This window comes from Periplaneta americana, chromosome 17, assembly GCF_040183065.1.
Source record: "Periplaneta americana isolate PAMFEO1 chromosome 17, P.americana_PAMFEO1_priV1, whole genome shotgun sequence".
In the NCBI taxonomy this organism is placed as follows: domain Eukaryota; kingdom Metazoa; phylum Arthropoda; class Insecta; order Blattodea; family Blattidae; genus Periplaneta; species Periplaneta americana.
This window is the reverse complement of record NC_091133.1, coordinates 27,448,217-27,469,578: the sequence shown is the minus strand read 5'-3', so window position 1 is coordinate 27,469,578 and position 21,362 is coordinate 27,448,217. Positions and strand designations below refer to the sequence as shown.

Here is a 21,362-nt window from a genome sequence, read left to right as displayed (position 1 = left end):
CTCACCTTTTATGTCCAATGCTTTTCATGTCTTCGGACACAGATTGAACGTGGATTCATTTGCATTAAATTTGTGTTTTGGATCCAAAAGTACATAATGACAATTTTATTGTGTTTAGGAAAAAAAGATTTTACCTCTGCAAACCAATTTCTGATCTGTTTTTTTGTTACGCAGATCCTGCTAGCTGTAAGTTGCTCTGCGACTCATTCTGTGTGTCCTACATGCCGATTAAGAGATGCAACAAACTGGTTTTCCACCTTTTGAGAGATTAATTCTTTGTGCATTGTCCACTATTCTTCTTTAATAAGAGGGAAGCCAAGCTTTCCAATATCACATCCACTGTACAGTTGATGGACCCATTTTTCTCTTGACACTTGTACCTTCTCTCACATTTTGCTTCAGTGTCTCAAAAGGCACACTGAACGCTTTACTGGTACCAGAAAATGACATTTTCTCCTCCTTCACAGTCTCACTTGCCTTCTCCGTATCCTCCTCTTTGTAATTAAAGAAGAGTCTCTTGCCTGCATCTGCCATTTCTTATAGAATGCAGACAGTATCTAATATATAAAATGTCTAATTGCAATACCTATCTGTATTCATATCCAATAATGGACATTCATAATGCCACTATTGAATTTTATGCTCATTTTGCTGTATCATTGTGTTGGAATCATAAGAATACTATACAGTTCAATATCTAGCTGTGTGATAAACATTTAATAAAACTCAGTAATACCCATTGTGTATTGGAAAAAACAAACAATTTTAAACAGTAATGAACATGTGTAAAATCTATGTGTAGTGTTAATTATGCATAAATACAACTTTAGCAATGTCTTTCAAGTCTTAATTTAAATAAAATTTAAAACACAATTATTAGTAGGCCTGAAGGATATCCTGTATATGAAACATTCTTCGTTTACATATCTTATCAAATTTTCTTATTCCTGTTTCAGAGATGCTTCATACAGCAACCATATGTACTGTAGTCTATGAAAACACCTGACCTCTGGTGGTACTTTTTGGAACTTCTACTCCTTTGTAGTAATAATGCCTGACACTAGATGGACTGCCAATGCAAAATTTGACATGGGATTCTTATTGTAACAAAATAGACGTCAACTTGTCCAGTACTGAGGGTATCACCCTACTGAAGACTAGCTTAGCAATTTTTCATGATAGCTGCTCTTCTCACTTCAGCAAAACGCATGTCTAGTTTTGAATCTCTCTCCTTATTACCTAATTTTCAAACGTGACACAAAATTGTTTGGTCAGATGGTGGAAATTAGTCCACTCCAAACTTCTACAATTTGAGACACAGTAGGCCTACTATATTCCTTTCCATAACAGCCAGATCAGCGATGGGTTCATATTTCGAACCTGTAACTAAAATTCAATTCTCCTCTGTTATAAGTACAAGGCAAAGTAACTACCAAAAATGCCGGGAGAATCTGAATTTCTGCTGATTTTGTGTTATTTTACGAGATGTCGAATACGCATTAGCCTACTAGTGAATGACAGTGTTCAAGCAGCAATATACAGTTACTTGGAATGGGTGTGGTGATCAATTTTTACAGTCCTAAGGCCATAAATATAATATTCATAAATGTAAACATTCATTTTGGCAGTGCCGAATGCCATTCAGGGATAGACTGTGTTTGAGAGCTTGGCAACGTCAGTGTTGTTTGTATCTACATTGACCACAACTTCTTCACTTCACTTTATTTAAATAAATGTCGAAACCGTTTTCATGTCGAGCACATAATAATTTACAAAGAAACATGAGGTGAAATTTCGGAAATTCCTTTAGTCATTCTGCCACAGATGTTCCTTTATGGTTGGCAACACAGACTGCGCATTTACAACCAGTAGTGGGTAGCCCCACTGTCGGTGATAACACTAGTCTAAATATGAAAAAATTGTTTCTGCTGACTTGGATGTTTTGGCTAATTTTATATAATTTGAGTTTGCTGATTTCAAATATGCAATCAGAAATTATTGTCTTATCACATCAGAATTTTTCACAAAATGCAGTTACAATATTGCTTTCTTTTCATAAATTTCAACCGTGTGCTAATGTAGGTAGCCTATACTATTTTTCTTTGGGAAAAAAGTTAATAGTGATTGATGTAAATTAATTGGCACAATACATAAAGTGTCCAGAACCTTTAATTATCTCAATTACTAAGAAACTCGCTTCTTTGATCTTCTGCTGTAGCTGGAATCAGGAATGTCATGCTGCAAGCACCAGCAGTAGTCAGCTATTATATTTATGTTCTACCTGTCTTGGTATCTTTGCTCCATAGTCTTTTTTTTTTTTACTTGGTTATTTAATGACGCTGTATCAGCTACAAGGTTATTTAGCGTCAATGGGATTGGTGATAGTGAGATGATATTTGGCGAGATCAGGCTGAGGATTCGCCATAGATTACCTGACATTTGCGTTATGGTTGGGGAAAACCTCGGAAAAAACCCAACTAGGTAATCAGCTCAAGCAGGAATTGAACCTGCGCCCGAACGCAACTCCAGATCGACAGGCAAGCGCCTTAGCCGAATGAGCTACGACAGTGGCTCCATAGTCTTTATGTCTTGTAGAAATGCTCACACTATCCTCACTTACTGTATCAAGACTTGAGTGAATTAGACATTTATGATTCTATGCAAGAAATGCATCTCGATACTCATGTTACTCGTAATCTCTGATATGCTGTCAACAAAGTTTCAATTAGAACTTCATAGTTGTCTGCTCTGAAGTTACCAAGAAAGTTTCTTACAACAGCAGAAGAAGCACACCAAGCATCCCTCTTCAAGGTGTTCATGGTTTTCAAGAACCCTTTATCTTTCATTAGAACCCTTATTTGTCGTTCATCTAAAATTCCAGCTTCCAACTTCTCATGTGTAAAGGCCCAAACTTTCATGCTCATGCTTATGTGATCTGCAAACAGAACACAATCGTGGAGTGCTGAAGTATACGACAGAATATGAGGAAATGGCATATTTGTTATGTTTCCATGGTTACCAAGTATGTTTGCTGTTACGTTTATGTTCCCATCATGAATGATGGTAGGACTTCTTGATTTTACCGTAACGTTTAAGTTAATGTTTACGTTATGTTTAATTTTCATTGTGAATGAGCCTTAAGTACAGGAAATTTAGAGCACCTATAGTTGAAGCAAGTGCAGTCTTTATCCAGAGCCTTCACATAATTATACTCTTGGTTTCACAAGTAAAGAACCTTCGCTGCAGGGTTGGGTTCAGGAAGCCATAAATCTGACTGACACGCTCCCCCAATTAGTGAAACTGTGGACAAAGATACCACCAGAAGACCGCCGAGAATGCTGTGTTGTGAATTTTCCATTTTTGAAAGAATCGAACCAGTTGCAAAAGAAAATACATTTAAAGAGTCAAGCCAAGCGCAAACATGCAACAGCTGAAAGTTTTAGCATGTTTACCTCCCCTAACTGGCCTGTCAATCACTGTCATCTTTGTAGAAGTGGTATGAGGCCAGGGTTCTTTACTTGTGGAGCCGAGAGTATGTACTTCATAAGACCTAACTTTATGTGAAGTGGGGTAATAATTTCTTGGATATCAAGAAGAGGCTCATGCTGGATATTCTCGTCACCAACATGAAACTCAACTCTGGTAGGTCACTTTTTCCTTTCCCAGTGTTCTTTCTTCTTCATAATCATCACTATCTGGTTTTTCCGGTACACTAGATTCATCATCACTAGAACTGGAACTTTCAATTGCAGCAAACGTAGGAATAGGAATGTCATTGCTGTGTAGTATGGGTTTTATAGCTGACTGTAGATTAGGATATTTCATTTTTTGTTAAAGCCTAATACATCAACCACACGAAAGTATCAGTCTTCCATGTGATCTCGCTGTTCCACTACACCAGGGAGTGTCAGACGCTCTCGTGCGTATGTTCAAACCCTTAAGCCCTGACGTACGGCTGCGGGCAAGGGTAGCTGCTTCCACAGTGGCGGCACTAAGAACTTGTATATGAACCAAATTTGTGTTAAGAATAAAAAATTTCGGCTTTTAATTGAAGTACACTTTCACTGTTAATTGCACTATACTGAAAACAGTACTCTATACAATTTGGTACAGTTAACTAACTATATATGAAATAAATTCTTGCATGTTTGCACAATAATGAAACAAAACAAAATATACACTTTTATACAGAGTAACACACTACGAAATAAATTTGTTCACTGTTTGTCTTCTTCTGATTGGTATATGATTCAATTAAAATAAAACAATAGTACAAACCTTGTTATACAAGTGCAATTCTCTAATAATAGTACTTTTTCTTATACATGTGAGATCCGTGGCGATTTTTGCAGTTTTCTGTTAGCAGCTTTTCAATTCTTGGAGCTATTGTTTTAGTACCACCCAATTGCAAACATGTTTTCAAGTGTTCTTCACTTAGTTGGCTTTTGTGTCGTGACTTTGTAAACTTCATTAAAGAAAATAGTGTTTTGCATATGTAGATTGTCCTGAACATGCACAACGTTCTTGTAGCGAGATTGTGCAATTCAGGAAACCTTTCTCGTGGAAAACAAGTATAGAAATGGTTAATACTTTTTCTGGTTTGATACTTGTCTTATCCTTCAACCCAATTTCGTTTTGTAAATCAAGTATTTCTAATTATTGTAGTTCAGCAGGAATATCCAGGACACTCGCTGAAAAATATCTTAAATTGCTGTTCTAGTTTTCTAATGTCCTGAAATCTACGTTCGAAGTCTTCGCACAATTGTTGCATTATTCTTATATATTCTTCCATGTCCAAGGCTTCTACATTTTGCATTAATGTGGTTAGGTTCGGGAAATGTACTGTCTACTTGTTGATAAACCGGTGTTCCCAAAGACTAACTTCTGTTTCAATGCTTCTATACTACCAAACTACTCAGTAATAATGTGCTCTCTACCCTGTAGTTTGGTATTGAGTTCATTAAGATGGCTGGTTAAGTCCGCAAAGAAAGCCAAATTATTTGCCCATTGTTGATTTTGGAGTTCTGGAACAGATATTCCATGTACATCTTTATTTATATAAGGCAATTTCTTTGCTAAGTGCGAGAAAACATTCCAGAACTTTTCCTCGATTTAACCACCTTACCCCGGTGTGGTAGAGTAAATCCCCATACTCACTGTTAATATCAAGTAGTGCCCTGAACTCCCTGTGATTAAGTCCTTTAGACCTTATGAAATTAATTGTTCGCACAACAACATCCATTACATTGCTATACCTTGACCGAAACTACTTCGACTTGACAGCTTACAGAGAAGGAGGAGCAGTGTTGTCATGTTGCCCATCTTTGTGTAAGCGAGTGTGCTGCCGATAGAGTGCAGTAATGAACGGCTGACATGAACACGTATATTTCTAACCAATCTGTTGAACACTAGGCATTAAAATTGGTTTACATTATTATTTTTTTTATTAGTGTATTATTATAAGTGGTAGTGGTAGTGGTAGTAATTTTCAATGTAATACTATTAGAAAAGTGTTGAAAGGACTGTAAACTGTAAAAACAGGTTTAAATTTAATACGAAGTCTTTACTTTTATGAATGCCGGTATTCTTCAATGTAATATTGTTAGAAAGGTGTTGAAAAAATTGTAAACTGTAAAAATATTTATGATTAAAAATCTACACGGCCTTTCTCTTTTCCAATGCCAATAACAGTGCTCTTATTAATTTTAACACAAGCAGCAGATCTCATTACGACTTGCGCCAATGGTAAAAGAGACCTGCCATTATCTTTTTTGCTCTCAAAATACTCTCTTACATTACACAGCATCTCTCACGCTTGATTCTTTAACGGGGCACCTTGTCCAATATTCTTTATTCTCCGCCTATCTTTTCTTTCTTCCGACATTGCACAAGTCACCTGTTAGAAAATCTCGCAGTTAACTACAAAACACACACAAATCACACACACCACCAATGACAATGAAGATAATACGTCTAATATGATTTAAACACAATAATTATTGATACACTAAAGCAATAATACAGCTAAATAATATTTTTAATTCACACAAAGCATGCGCTAACCAGCCAACTCAAAGTCATTCCAGGCATTGTATTCACTACTAGGCCGTAGTATTCACGTGCAACTTGTAAACATAGACATGGCAACACAGTTCCGTTACCATGGTTACGTGTCTCTCGTGATTGGTTGATTTAAATGGTAACATGCTAAAGGTGCCATTTGTCAGGTCGGAAGTAGTTTTGGACAGACCATAAGGTTCATATTTTTAGCACATAAATTTTCCTGGTGCAAAATGCAGTGTACCGGTACAAGTTCTATTTCAATATTTAATTCTTCCCTTCTATATTGTACCACAGCACCCTGTTTATTTCCACACATAGCTAAAGCTAAAGACACCATCATCTGGCATGGAAGTTTGTCTTGTTCCATTGTCTCCTCAATACAAGTGAAAATATCAGCTCCAGTAATAGTATGTTTCACTGGCACAATATTTAATAGTGTATTTCAAGTTCTTTATTGACACCCCTGATGTAAATAGCAAGTTGGGCAATGTGGATAATGCCATTACTCTCATCTATTGCAAGAAAATGCACAAAGAATGATTTAGCAATTTCTGACAGCTGGTTTTCAATATTGTCTGCAAAGTCCTATATAGGTTTTACTGTAGAGGTCGATAAACTGACTGATAATCAGGTAAACCTAAATGCTCTGGACTTAAGTAATTCTTCAACTGCATCAATTAAATATTGTTTTGCTGAACTGTCTCATGTTTCTGCCAATATGTGATGCTATTTTGTAGCTCACTCTAACAACACTAGTGCGACCATTTGCATCTTCATTATGCATTTTATGTTTCAGATTTTCAACAAGACAAGAGCATTCATTGTTTTCGTATTTATCAAACTCATTCGAATGACATAAAGAGTAATGTTGTTCTAGATTATATTTAGTTTTTTTTTTGTTTAGAATTTTATAACACACTAAGCACTTTGCTGCATTGTTTTCTTCTATAAAAAAGGAAAACTCTCTTCCCATATATCTGGAAAAATTGTAGGCGTAGATGATTGTCTTTCCAGTTCTGATGTTCTGCGATCACGTTACTCTACCACTGATAGACTGCGAGTGTAAATATCAGGCGCACAGTAAAAGCAGTAGGTGCCCCCAAGCGACCTCGACAGCTAGCATTCCACCACTGATAGAATGCAGTATACAACTGTACTGCCCTCAGTGAAAGCTGTATGCTCTCTCGCAAACTTGACTCGACTTGGCAAAGCCTGCACTACACCATTGGAACTTCAAAACTGAGGTTTTTCTTTGTCCCTTAGTCCACTGTCTGAGATATTCAACACATATCGTACACAGTGCCCAGCATTTGTTCTGGTCGCCTAGTTTAATCCCGAAATGTCCATGATATTCTTTGGGTACAAAGTCTGAATATTTGTCCTTCACTTTAGTGTTGTAAAACAGCCACAAATGTATCAGGATACATTCATTCATTTACGAAGGTTATGTTATGTTAGGTTAGCTTAGATTAGCTTAGCTTAGGTTAGCTTAGGTTAGCTTTGGTTAGGTTAGATTAGTTTTGGTTAGGTTAGCTTAGCTTTGGTTAGATTAGGTTAGGTTAGGTTAGCTTTGGTTAGGTTAGGTTAGCTTTGGTTAGGTTAGCTTGATTTGATTCGTCCATGTAGTAGTTAAAATTATATAATATGACAGTTTTTGATTCGTAATATTGTTAAGAAATAATAGGCCTATAATGAAAGTGGTGAATAATTTCATGGTCCTTAAATTTTTTTTCGTAAAAGGCTAGGTATTTTTCTATAGGCCAGAAATAAAACAGCAACGCCGTCATAATTACGTACTTTACGCTTTGGCGAACATTAACCGGAAATTTACTTTCCGTCATTTTAATTGTATTCCGTGAAACACACCTTTTTTCCTGTTAATTTCCTTGTGATAACCTAGTTTATTATCTTATTACATCTTCATTTTCTTTTAATGCATTCAAAAAACCGCCGTTGTACTACATAAAACCTTGAACTTGACTAGTGAGTGAATTATTTAAGAATACAGTCGCGAATTTGACTACCACCATTTCGATTATATTTTGTTTGATACGGCTCGGTATGGCCCGGTGACTAGTGGCCAGCGAGTAGAGTCGACTATCGATATTGGTCTGCCGTGCGTATTATCCAGTTGTTCCTAATGTTAACATTCATTAGTTATTAAAACTTAAACTTACATTTAAGAAAATCTTGTTTATAACACAGGAAGTTTGCTTAACTGTGGTATCCAGGGAAACTTGACATGGCCTACTCACATCATTCCAAAACAACAAACATAACAGTGTGGTCTCATGCTTGCAGAACTAAATGTACCTGATACAGTCAAAACTTTGTGCTTGTTTAGTGATGCCTGTCCAGGACAAAATTTGAACAATACAATGGTGCAGTTTTGCTATACTTTAATACAGTCTGATGGGTTCAGTGATTTACAACATTATTTACTAATACAAGGCCAGTTACCTACCATGTGACTATTGTTTCTCAGTCATTGAAGGGATGAAGAGAAAGGTTGAGAGGATAGGGTTAGCCTACCACAAAGATGGTATGACATGATCAGTCGAAAATATGATGTTGTCATGATGGGGGTTTATTTTAGGGAACATAAAAGAGTTCCTAAAGGATTATGTAAAAAAGTGTAACCAACAGTGGCAGAAAGTTCATGGTATCTAAGTATACGTTACTGACTTACAGTAGTGCACACAAGTTTCAGATCAGAACATAAGAGAACATGAATGATGAGTCGTGTGAGTACCTTCAAATTTGTAAACCTAGAACAGGTGTGATCTTGCTACCAAACACTCCATTGCATTGTACACAAACAGGATGATATAAAGAAGTTGTGTAAATATTTAAGGAAGGATACACAGAACTTGTACAACTCATTACAGTCACAGGAAGATGAGGATGACTCCAGCGATGGCAGTAATACCTAACACTGCGATGGCAGTGAGCTAATCTGTATTCAGTCATTCACTTTGTAATAATAGAATACTACTTTAGACATCAGGTGTACTATAAACTTCCCATGACACCCACAGTTCCTACTAATCGTGTCCAAGAAACGAAAAGATGCAAGTCCAGATCATTTAAATCCTTATAAATATATCGTGATTGCACATATCTGCAATAATGTTTCTGGTACATGTGTAGATATGAAAACTCTATAAAACGAATCCACAGTCATTACTTTTTCACAGAAAGTAATGCAGTTTGTCTCTTCTGTAAGTCTGGTTATTCAGTTGTAAAAAAAGTTGTATTCTGAAGGCAGTGCATGAAAAAAAGAAGATGTTGAAAAAGAAATTTTTCATATTCCCTAAGAATTCTTTTGTACCTTCACTTTTCGAAATTGAGCTATGAATTTGGTCTCTGTTCTCTTCACAAATTTTCATGAACATAGGTCAATTTTTTATGTATGCAGTGATACTGTTCACAAGTGTGTTCCATCTCATATGTTGCAGTAATATTAATGACTATCCACCTTCATTTTTTAATTTAGCATTTGCAAATGATTCTTGCAATAGTAATATGTGTTACAAGAGCGGTATGTTGAAGTTTTCATGTTCGAGGAAAAGTTTGAAAAAGCGAAACGTAGTTGAGCTTTTTTAATTTCCGAGAATTGAAAGAAAACATACCGCTCGTGTATCGTACATTATTTTGTGCGAAGATCGTTTATTACATACCTGAAAGAGGAATTTCTAATTAGTTGCAATGAAATCTCCATCTTGGTTTCTGTTCAATGACAGCAATTTTGGAAAACAAAAATATCTATCTTCAATATTGTTGCTTTAAAATGTTTTCTGTGTTTACTATACTCCAGCAGGCCGTGATATATGTCTGTCTTTTTTTCCCCCAGTCTATAAATGCGAACTTAAAACAAACGGCTTCCTTAATGTTACATGCATCACGAAATGCAGTAACTTTAGTGGAGTTGTAGAGTTTACTAATTTTTTACAAATATTTAAAAATAATAATTAACAGTGCAATTTAGGTGAAATTGCAGTGGTAAGTTTCCAATTTATAATTATTACTATATTGAACGTCTCTAAAAATAATATGTTAAAAGCCTAGCAGTAAAATGAATATGTCACTTACGCGGTAAGAAGAGGGAAATTGTTATGTGTGTTCGGTTGGGAATACTGAATGTGGAATTTTAGACTTACCGCGGGTTGGTTTTGTGTGGAAACCAAGCAAATACGCACGATCTCGCACAAAAGTATTTTACAATATCTATGACATGTTCTTTTACATTTGGAGCAATTTTTTTTTTATAAATTTTGAGATAGAAGGTGGGCAGAACAACCAGAAGTAATCACATCAAGGTCTTCACATTTCTTAAGAGCATCTCTCATTTTTGGCATATTACTTGTGTTATCAGTAACAAAATTTCTAACACTACATCTGAATTCTCTCTCACAAATTTTCACAGAATCCACAGTAATTTCAGTCATATAATCTGGAGTGTGTGGGTGACCTGATGTATCAATTGTGTTGTGTAAGTTTGCATCACTAGCCTCTGTGGCCACTGCCATTGGTTCATTATGAATATTTGATCAGCCATCTAAACTCATACAAACAGTTTGTTCACTTATATTCCGGAAATATTCATTTTGTTCACTCCTAAATATCTTCAAGAAGGGAACCAGCAACATCACTGCATGAGGGAGGACAGTAACCATGCCATAACATTTGTGTTAACTTGATAAATTCTGGATGCTGCATGCATCAAAGTGAAGTGTTTGTTGCATAACAAAATTTAGCTACTTGCTTGTCCATTGTATCTTTTTGTTGAGTAGGTGTTTTGACAAAAAGGAGCCGAGTTGGCTTTGAGTAATGTTTTTGCATTGAATTACATTCCCTGACTCCATTTCTTCTGCAGCTGAAAATCTTATCAACTTTGTTGCTAATGGTGTTTTGCATATATCATTACTGGTATTAGCAAATGAACTTGGCCTAGTTGGATTACCTATACCCTAAGAAAATACTACTATGTAATTTTCCAATATGCTATCCGCTATATAAATACTTACTTTTACTTTATTGGGACATTCCATGGTCACGTGTGGGATATTGTACTATTTCTTAATCACATATCTTCATATAATTAGTTAAGTAAATTTTTCAATTAAAAGTCTTATATGCCAAAAAGAAAGTGCCAACAATGACTGATTTTTTGAGCTATGAAAAGTTATATCTTTTTTGTGTACTTAGAAAATACAAGAAACATGGTCACATGTGGGACACATGCATTCAGCCCATCTGCTAATGCTATCATTATACTGTATTTTTTTCTGAATTACTTGCAGAAAATTCTAAAATCTCACGCAATCACATTGAACAAAACATTAACTGGTGAGCATGTAGAATTTTTTTTTTTATTTTGGTCGTGTGTCCCATGTGGGACTTTTACCCTTATGGGAGGAATTAAAACAGATGACTGTAAATACTCTTATGGCCGGTTTGTCCAAGTATTGTTAGAACACTTAACAACTGTTAAACCTTCAATAGTTTGTTAAATACAGTTTTTCCATTTGTTCAACACCAGTTTGGCTTAACAGATTCTTAACCGTTTGTTAACTTTATATGTAGGATTTCAGGCCGTTAACTCATTTAACAAACAGTTAAACATGGCGGATAACACCACAGCTGTTCAGACAAAAGTTGTGAAAATAATATGTTATGTTATTCTTTGAGGAATGTTTAGAGTAAGGGCCAGTTTCACCAAGCTTCAGTAAATCAATCCAAATGAAACATTAACTAGTACTGAACATTAAAATATTTACACGAGTACGTTTATATGTGCGCTGTCTCCGTAGATTCAAGCCGAGCAGCTATATGTGCCTCGTCGCGCTGGTTACGTCATTGCTCTCCGATGGAGCAGTCAATAGCGAGTTGGCTTGCCATCCCTGGGGCCCGTGTTCGATTCTCGGTGATAACTTTTTTTTTATTAACGTAACTAATTTTTATACATGTTACCTTTCTTTTTTTCTGCATAGAATTGGAATATATCAGTCCCCTAACTGTCCATTGTGCAACTCAAACCAAGAAATGGATTCGGAACACCTCAAAATCTGTGCTTCATTGGCTGGTCATGATAATATCTTTGAAAAATATTGGGGTGCAAGAGGTCAAATGACTTTATTGTCAAACGCCGGGCATTAGAAAACAACAACAACAACCTTTCTTCATTTTTTTAATTTTGTGTAGTGGAACGAATTATTTCGCAACTCTGGCTTCACTAGGAGAATTTAAAAAACTCTTGGGAGATCAATTTTCTTCCCGAAATAAAACAAAGCTAAACAAACAAATTAAAGAAAAATAAAAGAAATACACATGTGGATCTAATACATTGTCCACATGCCACCGGCGTCTATCACTGCCTGGCATTTTCGGGGCATTGAGTCCACCAGATCGCGGAAATAGTTCTAGTGCTTAGCAAAATCTTCCCAGGTAGCCAGAACTTGATCCCAGAACTGATCTGGATTTTGAGGTGGGATGTCTCGATATTTGTCAATCCTCCTCTTTTTCATGCTTTTCCATGAACTGTCTTTGAACGTTTATGGCGGTGTGCGCGGGGTAATTATCCTGCTGGAAAATTAAATTTCCATCGGAAAGAAAACGATTATAAATTCCAAGAATCCAGCTCTTTCTTAAAAATTTAAAGACTGAAATTTCTATCACTAAATTTAATGATAATTTTACTGGTTCGTTAGGCTAAAGATGCTTGGTGAGAGATAAAAATGATTTAATGAACCAGTAAATAAATTAATGAATCATTAAAACCTTAATGGAGCTTTGTGAAACCGGCCATAAGACTGATAATATATAATTTAAAAGATATTTTGGAATATTAATATAGGGAAGATAATCTTTATAAGTCAACTGATTATCATACTGACGCTTATTTCGATGCTGAGCTATTATCCATTTAATATTGAGAAAATGTGCGATCTCAGTGTGGGAAGAAATAGAAGTCAGATTTGAATATCCTACAAACAGAAATAGGCCACTTGTTCCAATTCACCAGCTACTGTTAACTGTAGATTCTATGTTAGTGGCTCTTCAACTATAGCTGATGTCAATAGTACTTCAAAATACGCAGTGAGTAAATAATAAAATGTTTCAGCAGCAATTGCTTCTTTAGGACGAAATTACATATAATTTATACATGGACCTGAATTAGAGAATTTTATATGATACGGAATTCTCCTCGGAGTTTTGTGTACAGTTGACTACACACACATTCGTGTAATTATTGTCACCTGGTGGTCATAATGCTGAGATTTTTCTAAACAGAAATTCATATTTAGCATTATAAAATATAACCATACTTATAATAATTATTATTATTCAATAGTAGTCAATGTAACTTTCATTATCAACTCTCTGTACTGTATGAATCATGGCTACTGTAACAGGTTATGATTTTACACATGTTTCAGGACTTAATCGACAGTACAGAATTTAAATAATAATAATAATAATAATAATAATAATATCAGCCAATAAGAAGTTGTCTTATATATGCAAAGTCATTACCAACTGCTGTTGAGTAGATAGAATAGTATTAACGACAGTTAAAGTTAAGAGTTGGTTATTTTAAACAAAATTATGTTGAAAAAATGGAAAACATCGTAACAAAACGTTAAAAATAAACCAGCTGTTAATTTAACATTTAAGCCAAATTAAACATTACTTGGAAAAACTGGCCATTAGGCTATTATACGTAAATTTTTAACAGAATAACAAAAAAATCATAAATATCACAAAACTAAGGAAACATCACCTAATTTGAAAAAGGAATGTTCTTCATAAATAACACAAGACAACAGTTTACTGAAGATGCTTTAAAAATGCTCTGAAAATTTAAAAACTCCACGATTATTCACAACATCTAGAGGTAACAGTTTCTTGACAATATCTTGTTGGCTGTAGGAGATAAGTTGGTCGGTCAGGCCACTTGAAGTGATTTGAAACTCCAACCTGTACCAACACCGAGACTTTAATTTTGTTACAAGCATGCACTTGCAATTACTTTAGGATATTTAGTTCCTTCATAGGCCACAACAACCCACTGCCCACAAGTAAGGCCTTCTCTCTGTAATTCTTCATAAGCTGGTCTGTACGAATTGACATAAGTTCCTGGAGGCCTAAATGCATTTGTTTTGCATGTGATGTCTCTATTTTCACATAAAATTACATGAAAACTTTTTATGCCGGGAATTACAACTACATTCTCTTATGCCTTTTCTGAAGAAATAGTATAATATGATCCTCTGACACGTAAGAGATATGGGTACTGCTAACAACCTGTGAAGCTAGTTCAGCAAAATATTTGGGTAAATTATAAGTTTTGGTTTTTTATGAAATTAATTTTTTTTTTAACTTTCTGAAAATACTTCCAAGTAAAATATATCTTGTACCTTCAGAAAGTACAGGGCATTTCAAAAGTCAGTTCAAACATTAAACCGCTAATTAATATTATAATATTTGAGATAGGGGAAAAAACAAAAACATCTCAGTGTTGGGCAAATATCGGGGGTTACAAAACATTGTGAAGATGTCTGCCATTCTCTTGTTCAACGTACAGTATTCTGTCTGTGACACCATGCACAGCATATTGCAAATAATGTCTTGGAATATTGGCAATTTCGTGCGAGATGGCATCTTTCAGTTGCAGTAGGATTGTTGGTTGTGTCAGGAAAACTCGTTCTTTAAGGTAACCTCACAACAAAAAGTCGGCCAGATTGAAATCTGGAGATCGCGGAGGGCACATTGTTGGAAAGTGCCTACTGATGACCTTGGTTAGAAAACGAACCTCAATTACGCGTTTGGTCGGAAAACGAACCTCACTTACGCGTGTTAACTACACCATTAATTTTTAGTAGGTTATTTTACGACGCTTTATCAACATCTTAGGTTATTTAGTGTCTGATGAGATGAAAGTGATAGTGCCGGTGAAATGAGTCTGGGGTCCAGCACCGAAAGTTACCCAGCATTTGCTCATATTGGGTTGAGGAAAAACCCCGGGAAAAAACCTCAACCAGGTAACTTGCCCCGACCGGAAATCGAACCCAAGCCACCTGGTTTTCCGGCCAGATGCGCTAACCATTACTCCACAAATGTGGAGACAATAATGGAGTAAGACAGACTGTTACAGTAAATGAGGAACGCTACTATTGCATGTTACAGAACTTCGTCATCCCTAGACTGAGGAATCACGATATGGAAAACGTAATCTTCATGCAAGATGGCACTCCACCCCACATCTTTATCCCTGCAAAACAATTAATTACGCAGATGTTTGTCGATCGTGTCATCAGTAGGCACTTTTCAACAATGTGGCCTCTGCGATCTCCAGATTTCAATCCGGCTGATTTTCGGTTGTGGAGTTGGCTTAAAGAACGAGTTTTCCTGACACATCCAACAACTCTACTGCAACTGAAAGATGCCATTTCGCAAGAAATTGCCAATATTCCAAGATAATATCTGCAAAATGCTGTGCATGGTGTCGCAGACAGAATGCTGTACGTTGAACGAGAGAACAGCGGACATCTTCCCAATGGTTTGTAAACCCCATTGTTTGCCCAACACTGTAATGTTTTTGTTTTTTCCCTATCTCAAATATTATATTATTTATAGTGGTTTAATGCTTGAACTGACTTTTGAAATACCCTATATTTCCAGCATCTTTACCGTGAACTTCTTTTTAAATTCTGACGATGGCCCATCACTCCATATTATTTCTAACTTCGGCTCATCACCACCTGATTGATTTCATATAAAAAGTCAATGAACACAAACACAGTGTCTTTGTCCATAGTTTGGGAGCCAGAATAGATAAGGTACATTTTACTTTGTCCTTTATTGAAAACAGCTGTAGTAAATAAAAGTACACCTGTGCGTGATCAGAGAGCACTTTGAATTTGTAACAAACTTGGAGAGCAAGTTTTGTTTTGATTACAAAAGTGATAAAAAATGAAATTGCATACGTGCCCCATATAGGATGGTCACGTGTGGGACAACAATGAAAATTATTATTTAGTTCTTTTTAATTAATAAAACAATTTCAAAATGTGGTCATGCAATTGTTGATTAAAAAAGAAGGAAAAAAGTTACTCAAAGTTTTTTTAATATATTTATTTTGCAAAACAAAATATAACCTATTTTGAGTCACGTGTGGGACATAGATGTTAATTCTTTTCACTGGCTTAATTAATAAGTACTTAACACATTTATAACGTTATAATAATAAACATGTTTTAAAATATTCACTTTTCACACAGGAAAAAGTTGCACAGTAATGTTTGTTAAGCAACTGAGAGTCTCAAAAACAATGCAGTTTCAGTCTAGTGGAAAATAGCTGATAGAGGTCATCTTAAATGCAGTTGTACCATACTTAAATTTAAAAACGATTGAAAAGGCAATATGTTTTTACTCAATTCAGGGTTTTATGTACCATTTTACAGAATTCATAATTATGTCCTGTTTTTTGTGGAATGCCCCTATCACTTGTAAATTGTAATAAAACAGATAAGAACACACTACTGGAAAAAGTTTTCAGAATTCTAATCTAATATTAAATAATACTTTAATATCCTATTTAATACTGGAGAAGAAAGCATCTGTTACAATCAAATCAATTTTAATTCACTTATTCAGACTTACTTTCATTAGGTGGTGCTTGTTCTTCAGAATAAATAAAAACTTCACAATTTTTATCTTGCATTTCAGAAGATGAGATTTCATTCTTGCTACTAAACCTTGCATTTCTAAACCACATATTTTACATTTTGCTTTAGAACCTATATCACTGTTGTTGAAAGTTTTATAAAATCTCCCCATATAAGATATTTTTTTCCTTCCTACATGAGACATTGCAGCAAAACTCTACGGATTTAAGCACAGCAAACATGAGTTAGCTTTGCTGGGTCAGTTACAAACTGAAACTGCCAGCAGTTAGTAGGTTACCTGTAACTGACAATGTCCTAACAATTGTCTCTAATATATTTAAAAATTTAAAAGTTCAATGACATAACATTGACCTCACAGAATTACTGTTAAAACAATAGAAATGAGTGCTCAACACCGTCAATTAAGCCACAATGTCATGTTTAGGGCGATTTGAAAATGGTGGAACATAAGCTGATGCAGCGAGTACTCTGAATACTGGAAAAGGCATAGTATCAAGGATGTGGAGTCGATATTGCGAATTTGGCAGTCCAGAAGAACAACACCCAGGTAAACCAAGAATTACAACTGCCGCACAAGATAGATGTCTAAGAGCCTTGAGAGAAAGGACTTTAACTGCTTACATGTTAAGAAATGCATTGCAGAATGTTGGGAATGTGTTTGTATCAATCCACACTGTTACGAACAGATTGCATGAAGGTCGTCTTATTGCCCGTTACCCATTGAAATGTGCAGCTATATGATGTGGAAATTGATCAATCAACCTTCTTAATGTATCCAGCTGTTTGCTGACAACATAAAGTCCACTATAGTCTATTCATTTGTTGTTTTTCACGAGAAGTAAGGGGTATATTGATCAGTGTTCATTATAGATGCCTGTTGCTAGTAGCCAGAGTTGGGGTGTAGTCAATATATACTGCAGGGCTGTGTGTTCTGCAACCAGTACTGATGATTTTAATTTACTTCTTTTGTGGTTTATGGATGGACAATATAGAAGAATGTATTCCACATCTTCATCATGGTTATTACACCACAGACAAGTAGGATTATCAGAAATGTGACATCGGTGTAGGTACAATTGTGTGACAATGTGACCTGTTCTGGCTCTTGTTAAAAATGTTTGAACATGTCTGGGCAAGTTTTTGTACATTTCCAGGTCATTTGGTTTCTTTTGTACAGATTGTAACATTTTTCCTTTGTCAGAAGAGAGCCAATTGTTGATCCATAGGTTTGTAAAATGAGACTTGACTGAAGCAAAAGCACTGGATATAGATATCACCTGAAGAGGTCTTGGTTGCAAATATGTTGCTTGTTTTGCAATATTATCGACTTTAGGTATCCACTGAAATGTTATTTCCTTTTGGAGTTCTTTTAGATTACTTAGTTGTTTCTGAATTTTAATAATTCTATGTGCATATAGGTTTGGTACATATTTAATTATATTAAATATAGCCCCCTTGGAGTCGTTAAGTATGCAAATAGATTTTTCAGAAATTTGAGTAACACACTGAAGAGCAGCATCAATAGCTAGCAATTCAGTGTCAAGACTGGAGGAGGATGAACATGGTATGAAATAACTTTCTTGATATTTTAGAGTATAATATCCTGTTCCTGATGTCCCCTTATTAGGGTTTAGAGATCCATCTGTATAAATTTGAAGATGGTCCTTATATGTGCTGCAGAGTAGTTCCATGGCATCTAACTTAAGAATGTATGGAGGATCATTTTTGGAATGATTTCCTGGAATTTGTATGCTATGTTCTGGAATCACCCGTTTCCATGGAGGAATTTCGTTCACAACTGGAGTTTTAGCAATGAGTGTGTCTGTGATATAGATTGGTATTTCTTCTTTTTTTATTTTATAGAAATTACACAGGATATCATCTGACAGTTTGAAGAACATTTGAGATCTGGCTGAGGCTTGCAATTTTAAATGTATTTTTAGATCCTTTTGTAATATATAGTGTCTGATTGGTTGGATGTTACATTCAGTTTCTAGGGCAACAGTTGATGTGGTTTTTGGTACTCCTAGGCATAATCTTAAGGCTGAGTTTTGAAGAACAGAATTTTTTTGTAGATGAGTTGCTGATGCTCCTCTCCATATTTCACATCCATAGGTCAATTTTGATCGTATATAAGCATTATGTAACTGCCGCATTGTCGTGATATCTGATCCCCATTCTTTATTAGCTATAATCTTGAAGAGATTTAATCATGGTAGACACTGCGAAGCAACATTGGCTAAATGTGTTTTCCATAAAAGTTTTTCATCAAAAATTAATCCTAGGATCTTAGGAGTTGGATTATACTGGGTTTCTTGATTATTCAAATAAATGTGAGGTTTATAGTTTTTTAAGCTATATCTTCTTGTGAAGACAGTATATTCAGTTTTTGATTGTGAGATAGATAGATTCCATTTGGATGTCCAATTACTGATATTATTTATAGCTGTTTGTATAACTCTTAATGATTCATTTGGATCTTTGTCCGTAGCCCATATTGTAATATAATCTGCATAGATACTTATTTTTACATGTGGAAATTGAGGAGCTCATGTTTTGTGAGGTCAGCAACATGGTGATTGGGCAGATTAACTTATCAATGGAGTCAGGTTCTCTTTACCGATGAATCACACTGGTCTACGTCCAGATTCTGAAAGAATACACATATTGAGACGACCAGGTACAGCAGAAAGACTAAAATATATACAGGAGGTTCACAAATTCCAAGAAGATTCCATTGTGATCTGGGGAGAATAATGGCCCACAGAAAAACAGGCTTCATTTTAATTAGAGGAACACTAGGGTCAAATCGTTATTGAAGAAATTTTGCAGCCTGTAATCTTTCCTATTGCTGAACAAATGAGTCCTGAATTTCTTCTCAAACATAACAGTGCCACAGCAAATGTTGCCAGAACAATGTCAGAATGGATAGAAACACACAATATTCAAGTTACAGAGTGGCCTGCTCGATCTCCGGATCTTAATCTGATCGAGAATCTGTAGCATAACCTTCAAAAGAGAGTTTCAGAGGACATTGAAAACATTGTGACTCCAAACCAGCTGTTTGCACATCTCTAACTTCACTGGCAGAACGTTCTCATTTCTTCAATGGCAAAAAGTTGTTAGCAGCACTAAATGCGATTTAAATGTCGATGTTGAGTATCCAATTCTTCTGTTATAACAGTTCTTTAATGCTTTACATCAGCAGTCATCAGCACAGTACACCCTCAGGCTAGTGTCTCTTACTCATGGATAAGAGACTGCACTCTCGTGCATCTGTGGCTGCTGGCGTGTATGCTTTCTCTCTCTCTTTTCTGCATGACTGTGCATATTGTGATACACTCCTTACCTGTTACCCATTTCAGCAAATGCTGGCAACCACTGCTTTACAGTGTGAAAGTTACCAAACTCCTCTGTTATCAATAAACTGATTACCTTGTCTGGGCCACTTAAATAAGAAATTGCAATGTAATAATGTCAATAAACTGAAACACTGGTTTCCATGGTCTTTAGTGGATAGACAGATGAATTACTCGCTTGTGTGTACCCAGTGTTTATGATTTATTTGGGTGTACGAAAAATTTTCTCTAAAATTTCATCTGTTCTTTGGACAATTTTGATGTGTAGGGGAATCGTGAAAAATGCCTTTAATGTAGGCCTAATTATTAAAACCATATTTTAACTTCAAGCAATAATATTTTCAAAATCATTCTACATATTCAAAAACTGCATATCCAGAATCTACAAAATGCATGAATAATTGTGAGACTACTGCGATCATATTATTTTGTCCTATTAAAAATAACATTTGATCTTTCTGCGGCTAGAGAAATGCTGGTAACTCATATCCTATTTTTTTTTTCAATGTACAGTACATATAAATGATTAAAGTGATAACATTTATCCTTGACAGAGTTCTTTTTTTTTCTCTCACTTATTTGTGCACCTCGTTCTCATAGTTCTTATTTAAGTTAATGAACTTTCATTTTGTCTATATTCTGTATAATACAGATTTGCTCATCTGTCTTTTAAATGGAATCACTTAGTATTATACACTTCTATGATATTATTTATTCTAAATGAAATGAAATTATGAGGTAAGAAAATACTGAAGTACAGCAAAACCTCGTTAATCCGAACTGATTGGGGCTTAGAGTTGTCCATATAAGTAAAAATCCGGGTTGTTAACAAATAAAAGAAAACGAAGGCAATTTTGTAAATAAGAACAATTATTACAGTATAACGTTACAAAGTATGTACTTATGTTTATATTACATGTTACTGGTATCCACAATTCTCTTACTTTGATTTAGAAAACTGTCAATTTTCTTTTGATCTTTTTCACATCTATTTTGCTTCAAGTTCACAGAGATGCCTTATGTGGCATTAATCTGCAGAAATGTCCTTATTGTGACTCTGCTGAATAAAATCCCTCACATGATTATTTACAACAAGATCCAGAGAAATCCACCCAAAAGATAACCACATAACAATATAAACTACAGTGCCATTGTTCAGGCTGATATGCTGATATTCACCGAAAGACTGAAAACTGCATCAGAGCTGAAATGGTTGCAGAAAGAAACTCTAAAGAAATCTACACAATCA

The 21,362-nt window shown here is 35.3% G+C and overlaps 1 protein-coding gene across 26 annotated transcripts in view; it reads left to right on the top strand.

Annotated features, from left to right (window-relative positions):
* LOC138693202 (retinol dehydrogenase 13-like) overlaps positions 1 to 21,362 on the top strand; it is a 544,367-nt gene that overhangs the window by 4,763 nt on the left and 518,242 nt on the right. For 3 of the 26 annotated variants that reach the window (XM_069816971.1, XM_069816970.1, XM_069816965.1), the window contains exon 1: positions 15,329 to 15,625. The exons of 2 other annotated variants lie outside the window; for them this stretch is intronic. In XM_069816971.1, the coding sequence (XP_069673072.1) occupies positions 15,583 to 15,625 (43 nt within the window). In that variant the 5' untranslated portion in view covers positions 15,329 to 15,582. Of the gene's footprint in view, positions 1 to 15,276; positions 15,626 to 21,362 lie in introns of those variants that run through there. 21 more of the 26 variants (XM_069816952.1, XM_069816964.1, XM_069816950.1 and 18 more) reach the window with 20 other exon arrangements.